The sequence below is a fragment of the Miscanthus floridulus genome, chromosome 2 (assembly GCF_019320115.1).
Source record: "Miscanthus floridulus cultivar M001 chromosome 2, ASM1932011v1, whole genome shotgun sequence".
Taxonomy (NCBI): Eukaryota; Viridiplantae; Streptophyta; class Magnoliopsida; order Poales; family Poaceae; genus Miscanthus; species Miscanthus floridulus.
This window is the reverse complement of record NC_089581.1, coordinates 59112927-59120815: the sequence shown is the minus strand read 5'-3', so window position 1 is coordinate 59120815 and position 7889 is coordinate 59112927. Positions and strand designations below refer to the sequence as shown.

The window sequence follows — 7889 nt, the reverse complement described above, 5'->3', positions numbered from 1 at the left end:
GTGCTATTCTATAGACGTCGCTAACGTGACTATATTACGATCGTTTGCAGACTCGGAGGAGAAACAGACAAACGAGGATCGTGAGTACCGTGAGGAGTACGGAGACAACTACACTGAAGGTGCCACATCCCACCCAATCTCGTAGCACCTATTACGTATGGCTAACATAGAACTGCCATCGCTTTACTTTACTGCTACAGTCATATTATGATAGGACTTGCATGGTAGTATGCTTGCTTGAAAGCCTTTACCTTGGCGCAACCTTACCCCTGCATACCCTGCTATTAGGCTATACACACGCTTACTGCTATACATTACATTACTTATACTTCTACAATGCTTATACTATGTGCGTGGTGGATACTGGTGTTATCTGGACCATGGGGAGAGTGTTGCGTGTGTGACTTGGGTGTGTGGAGGGTGAGGGTGGTGTCGACCAAGTTGGAGTATACGACGAGCCTGGGGCAAGTCTTGCTATGGGATGCTACCTGGGCACCCCTGGAAATGGATACATGTGGTGGGTAAATGGTATATGAGGTGGACTTGGGTGTGAACCTGTGACGGGTGGAGCCCGGGATGGAGGTGCTGTGGTGGCACGATAAATGGAAACCCTAATGAAGACATTCTGGCTTGGTCACCCCTAAGGACTTACTAGTACTCAGATTCACCGGGAAGCCTTACGTACCACTCGCCCTATATGGTGCGGGACGGCTGGACTACTTGGTAGGATATTGCCACTACTGCTAGGTTAATAGCGGACAGTGTAAGGAGGTACGGGGCGCGGAGGATTTCCCCCCACACCCTTCTAAGACTTCATGGAGACCTTGTGGACCCGGCTCATGACTCATAGTTTCAGCCTCCCCAGACCTGACTTGGGGTGAACCAGGGCTGAATGGTAGAGTGGCATTATCCTAGGCTAGCAAGCGGCCGGAATCAGCCTAGTTGACGATGGTCAGCGAGGAAGGCGGATCTTGTGGTTATGTAAAACCTCTGCAGAGTGTATGGTTGATCGATCGATACATGTGCTGACCTATCGGCTATGGACCTTTCCTGGGTTTCGCTTAAACTAGATAGTGAGATGAGTCCTTCTCTTTCTTCCCCCGTGAGAGAGTGTCGGTCGTAGTCAGGGGCTACGGGCCTTGAGACAGTGCCGAGAGGGAGTTGGCCTGTCGACTGAGCGATGGTATGGTTTGGTGATGGTATGGAGATGGTGGTATGTCGATCCCAGGATCGAAACCTGGCTCGGAAAAGGGATTGGAGTGGAATGTGTGCGGGGATGGTGTTAAAACTTGACAAACTATTACTATTTACTTGATATGCTATTGCATAGGAAACCCCAGCTTTATAGGTTCCTTTTGACTATATCCAACTTGCATCCAATCTCCACAAAGCAATGCTCATAGGGTTGGGAGTGGCTAGTACAAATCGTACTGATAATTTTTGGCATACAGGTTCTGCTGAGGAGTATAGCTCCGAGGAGTTTGACGATTGAGGGGTTCGTGCCTACGCTCGAGTTTGGCGATCTTATCTTCATGCTGTTCTGAATGAATGCTACTTTTGATTCTGCCAATGCGGCGATGTAATAATTTATATAATTCTGCACTATTTGTACTCTGATATTATCGTTGTATGGATGTGATCTTCGACTGGAATTTGGGTAATATGATCTACCATGGTCATATTACACTTCAACTCTGTGGATTTTCCTTCGCGGAAATTGGGGTTGTTTCAGTTACCACTCGCTGAATTCTGGTATAATACCTCTACACATTCCGCGCTGGGCCGTTCCCCTTTGAGGTCTTATATGGTTTTCCTCCACGACGGTTGTTGGTGAACTTGGATGAGGTGGCTACAGTACTGATCTTCACAAGTGGATGGCTGATCGCGAGCTCATGCATACGGTTGTCAAGCAGCACTTGCTCCGTGCTCAGGCTCGCATGAAACGGCAAGCTGATAAAGGCCGTTCTAAGCGCCAGTTCTCTGTGGGCGACATGGTGTTCTTGAAGCTTCAACCCTATGCTCAGTCATCACTGTTCCACCGCTCCAACAACAAATTATCTTTCAAGTTCTTTAGGGCATTTCAAGTCATTCAACGGATTGGTCCAGTTGCCTACAAGCTACTACTTCCTCCAGGCGCTGCTGTCCATCTGGCCTTCCACGTCTCGCAGCTGCGTTCGTCTCCAGGCCATCAGCAGGTATCACCGTCACTACCTTGTGACTTGCAGCAGTTTCAGTTTCCGCTTCGGGTGCTGCAACGACGCTAGACATCCGGAGCTCGCCCTGTGGCACAAGGCCTTATCCAGTGGTCTCATTCACCTCCGGAGCTGTCTACTTGGGAGCCGCTTGAGCAACTTCGCCAACAGTTCCCGCGAGCACCAGCATGGGGACATGCTGGTTCTGAAGATGGGGGGAATGTTAGCAGCCTGCCCCTGCCCGTGCCTGTAACAGCTGAGGACGACACGCTGGAAGCTAAAGAGGAGGCTGACGCGCCTGAAGCTGAAGAGGAGGCTGCTCGGGCTGTCCGGCCCAAGAGACTGCGTCGGCCCAGTACAAGGATTGTTGGCCCAATGTGGCAAGCCTAGTAAATGTATTAAGTAGCAGCAATGAGAGAAGGAGGGCATGGATGATAGACGCAAAACAAAACTTTGTTTCTGAGAAAATCCGACCATCGCGCCGTTTACTGCTTGTTCTTCCAGTTCTTCCTTCCAGTACTTTCTCCTTCCGGTAGTTTACCCTTACACACACCTGTTGCTTTGCCATATAACAAAAACTTGTGTTGGGCTTAATTAACTGTATCTCAGGAGTCAGGAAGCTGGATTAGTGCGATGCAAACTGGAGAACTAGACTAGAGGAAGATGATGTCAGTTTTCACTGCTACGTGCTATGCTCACTTTTGCCAACCACACGTTACGTACTGTCGTTGGAGCAATGCAATGAAAAGATGGATACGCATAGGCATCAACTAAGTCTTTCAGAGACCTCAGGAAACAAAATAATTAAGCTTCACGATACATGGTTTCAAAGGATAGATAATGGAATAGGACACATAAAACAATCCTAATAACCACTGCATCGAAGAGAGCACACATAAATAATAAGGAATCGGACATAGCAGAGTCAAACGCATCAACAAATCTGAGAATCCATTACAGAGTACACAATCCAAATGATAGTTCCAGTAGCAGATGCTAACGAAAATATATAAACAGTGTCCAAAGTTTGAGTATCACTGAACATATATGTAGTTCCAGCAGATAGTGCAAGTCATAAGCTTGCGTGCCGCCACTAAAGTAAAAGGGGCAACCGTGCGTTTCAGGCTCCTCTGTTGAGTTTGAGTCGCAGGAGGTGATGCTTCCCGGCGTTGTGCTGCTCGACGTTGAGCCCGCTGGAGAGGTGCACGTCGCACAAGTTGCACCGCACGTTCATCTCCCCGGCGAGGTAGGCCACCCTGTTGCGGTGCTTCCGCCCCTGCTCGTGCTGCTTCAGGTGCCACGCCGTCATGCACAGCACGCCGCAGAAGGCGCACGGCACGGTGGGCTTGTTCTTCGCCGCTGGGTGAGGTGGCTTGGGCGCCGTCCTTCGCTGGAGCGCGGGCACCACGGCGCTGGTGGGGCCGGCGTGCACTGGCGGCGCGGCCGTGGCGGCGGTGTGTGCGCCTGCCGCCGGCGGCTGCGAAGCATGCCCCGCCCTTTGTGCGTTCAGCGCTGGTGGGGCCAGGGCGCGGTGGGCGTTCGGCGGCGCCGGTTGGTGTGGTGGCTGCGCCGGCGCCTTCGGCTCTGGTGGCCGGCGTTGGTACTGCTTCTGCGGTGGCGTGCGAACACCCACGAACCCCGGAGGCGGTCCGATTGCCAGCCTCTTTGCGCATGGGTGCTGCGCCGGTGGTGGGGGCGGTGGGGGCAGGGGTGATTGCTGTACCTGAGAAGAAGTGAGGAAATACACAAGTCACACAACAGGTCATAGACAGAATCCACCGTACGCGACAATGCAGTTGCAATCTGTAACAAAGATGAAGTGAATGCAGGCATCAAACTTGGAATGGATGGATCTAACTATGCGGTTGCTGAACATCATGTATAGTCCTATTAGTTTTCCAGAAGTGTAAAATGTGACAATGTACTGGCATACTTTTTAAAATCCATGTACAGAACCTTCCACATTACAATCCAACAGTTCGACTATCTCCAACAATACTGACCCAAATAGGAGACTATTGGCTAGAATGCGTCGCGCCGTGGAAAAAGGTCACGTACCTATTTTTGTTGTTTTCCAACAGGAAACGCAAAAGAAGATGCACTGACAACTTCCTCTCACTCTCAGCGGTGCATGCAGGGCGTGGTCCCCACGGGTCTGGTCTCCCTTTCTCTCAGCAACGAATGGACAGGAGCAAACGGATCGTACGAGCGGCGCCCAGATGCATGCAAGCGCGGCCCCACACGCACTCTCCTTCTCACACGAACAATCGGTCGACAGCGCGTGACCCATTGGCCGGAGCATGCGACGTATATTTGGGCTGCGCCTCACCTCGCACGCATTTTGCGTCCTTGGTATGCCTATCCTGTTGGAGGCTATTTTTTTGCGCTAAAGTAAGGTGAATCACGCATTTTGGGTTTAGGTATCATTATGGGTAGGTTGTTGGAGACAGTCTTAGAGGTCCTTTCCTCTTCAAATGAAGAAAGAATGTCAGAAGGAGTAAGTGTGCCAGTTAAAGAAAAAAACAAAGGACCCTTAATGTTTGATTCTAAGACTCTCCAACAATCGCGACCCAAAATACACGACCCATTTCTCTTTTTGGTAGCGCTACAGAAAAAGGGTTAAATACCTATTTTTGGTCTTCTCCAACAACAACACCCAAAAGACAACTCTTTCTGCAAATGGGTCTCCAGAAGAGAGGATATTCATATTTGGGTTATGTCTCTCCTGACACCTAAAATGAGTCTTCCATATAGGTACTATGTTGGAGGCTATAGGTATTGTATTGGAGATACATTTTGGGTTTGGATCCGCAATGGGTCTCATGTTGGAGACAACCTAAGACAAACTTTGTGTTATCCACCAATAAACTATTCTTTAAATTAATTGCAGTATCATCTTTCTACACCACGTTTGTTTAACTGAAAAATGCAGCTACAGGTGACAATTCTAGCACTTCATTATGAACTACCATTTGAGGAAAGACACCATCATATCACAAGGCAACTGAAGAGTACATGTACTGTATCTTGAATGGTAGGCTTTCAAGGCTATCACTACCTTCAAAAATATATTTGGATTTAGAACTGACAAGCCTTGCAGTATGTTTTTTGTTGCAAGTGTCAATCGATTGGGTCCTTATGTCACCGAGAGATTATATCAAAACAAAAACTTGAAGTTGAAGATTAGAAAGAAATGCAGTCCTAGAACCAGTGTTTTCGTTTTCTCTGCTTAGCAATCATAACTTAACTGAAAAATGCTACTCGACACTTTTTCTCTAGCTGAACTTACTGCTATGATTAGACATGCACAAACCAAATACATAAGCACAAACATAAAACAAAACTCCTTGCTCTAGAGCCAGCCAATGTGTGAGTTCCTCTCTAGTGGTCTTGGGTCAAGTTTGAATTTGAGAGAGAGAGGTACAATATTAGATGTAAAAGGGTGTGTGTAGGTGTGTGGCTGTATGGGGTTTCTAAACCCACTCCTTTATTCTTCTTAATATAATGATACACAACTCTCCTGCGTGTTCGAGGAAAAAAACCGCTGAAATCTGAACTACATTTTTCAAAAAAAAAAAAAAAACAACACTTCAGTATTCAAACTCACATCCTTCAACAGTTCAGTATAAATGAAAAGGAGGAAGCAAGTGAAGAATTGTGCCTCACCGGTGGGGCTGGGGGAGGCTGCAACTGAGCACTGCCAGAGGGTTGCAGGCTCCTCCTCCTCCTGATGAGCTCGAGCCGGCGCTGGACGTCCTTGGTGAACATGTCCCTCAGCTCTTGGTCGGTGGTGATATGCCCGGGTACATCACTCTCCCTTTCATCTTCTACTTTGATCACAAGAGTACCCGGCGGAATCGGAAATGGCGACGCCATGCTCTTCAGAGGAGTGGCCGGCTGGATGTGCCCCTGGGGGATGAAATTGTGTAAGTCTCTTTAGAGTGTGCGTACAGTACCGCACACAAACAAACCACAGCAACATATATATGCTCTACTTTCATCCCACGTTGGTTAACCCCTCACACCTTGTGCATTGAGAGCACACTTCATGGGCCAAGCCATAGAGTGATGGAGAGAGCCCAGCCCAGTGTTTGTACTGGGCAAAAAATTAAAGGAACCGGGCCCAGCATGAGTCCGACTCCAGAATGGCAGAACTCATTCAATTAGAGTCGGTTCATCTCTTCCCTAAAAAAAAAGAGTAGCTTCATCTCTTCGCCAGCTTTCATATTCCAAGGAACCGATCTCTCTCTCCCATGAAGTGTATTGACTGGGACGAGACATGCATGCAGGTAACTGGCTCCTCGACCGCCTAAGCTTAGCTTTCTACTAGTGAGGCCTGATTGGTGAAATTTGCTTGCATTTAGTTGTTATTCATGTCTGTGGATGTCTCTTGTGCTGTTATGCCAACACTCTCACAGTGCAACTGGGCAGCACAACATGCCAAAGAAGCGATTGGTTGAGCCAGCCCGGGTTTGAGTCACGGCACCAACTTCTTAAGATGAAAATCAGGGGGACGTCCCTCCCCTTGGTCAAATCTTGTGCTGTTATTTGGGACGCAGTCATGGGCTTGGGGGTTGATCGTCCCGGTGAGGACTTCGTGAAATTGGGGTTTAGGGTATGTTGTGGAGATGATGGCCATATGTATGGCAGGACGGGGTTTAGGAGCACCGAGAACATTTGTCGATATAAAGCAAGCTCGGTTGGGTTCATTTATGTTGTGATTGGTATTGGGTATGGTACAGGATCGGGGATCCCAGGGAAGCAGTACTACTTTAGCTTATAAAAAAATGTTTGTATTGTTGAAATTTAAATTGTTGTCATCTTCAGCTATTTTTTTTAGAGGATAGTTTGTTAGTCCTATGTGGGAATAGAATGGGAAAGATTTAGTTTATCTCTGCAAGATTTTCTTACTGCATTATTGGTTTTTAGATAAAAAGTTATATTCCACTTCACCTTTAAATTTTAAGTCCTTGAAAATTTTAAATGTATAATTATTGGTCCTAAGACTATGTGCCTTTGTGAATTTTTTTCCTTTGTCTTTTGGAACTACTTGTCAATTGGACATGGACATTTTTTTAGATAAAGGATAGTTTATATTCGGCTTCATCTACCTCAGGATAGAATCAGGCCAATTATTACAAAGTTCGGTACAGCGACCAGCACACAACCCACAGAGATCACAAGCTTACAAGTAGACACTAGGACAACAAAGCGGGAAGTAAAGTTCTGACTAATGAAGACCAATAAACCTAGTGGATAACCATCCATTGGAATTAAATAAGTACAATGTTGATGTCTCCGGATGCTGCCCAATAAGAATCAGCTGATCCCGTAGATCATTACGCCGCTGCAGCCTTGCCCATTGCTCTAGCCAATGGGTTCCCTGAATAGCCCCTGCAAAAAAGTTGAACCTGTGAGGTCACAAATTTGTAGAGGTACGGTGAGTTGATGACTATGCAGGTTTAATATATTGTTCATCTAAGCTGCTTACTGGTGCTAATTAAAAGTGTAAATTGCTGTGATTTTGCTTAGTCAGAGTTGTAAAGTTTGACTAGCTATTGGTGTTTTGGCATACTGTTGACAAGTAGATGATGTTCTTCTTCCGAAACAAGCGCATCATGATTGATCTTGGGACAGGAAACAACAATAAGATCAACTGGACCGTGAAGGACAAGCATGAGTTTATTGACATTGTAG

General features: G+C 47.2%; 1 protein-coding gene across 1 annotated transcript; it reads right to left on the bottom strand.

The window, feature by feature from the left end:
* Positions 1-3312: 3312 nt before the first annotated feature.
* LOC136536607 (vegetative cell wall protein gp1-like) lies at positions 3313-6068 on the bottom strand. Its single transcript, XM_066528845.1, has 2 exons — positions 5859-6068; positions 3313-3915 (listed from the first exon to the last, which is right to left on the bottom strand). Exons 1-2 carry the CDS (start codon positions 6066-6068, stop codon positions 3313-3315), a joined length of 813 nt encoding a protein of 270 aa, XP_066384942.1.
* Positions 6069-7889: the final 1821 nt, after the last annotated feature.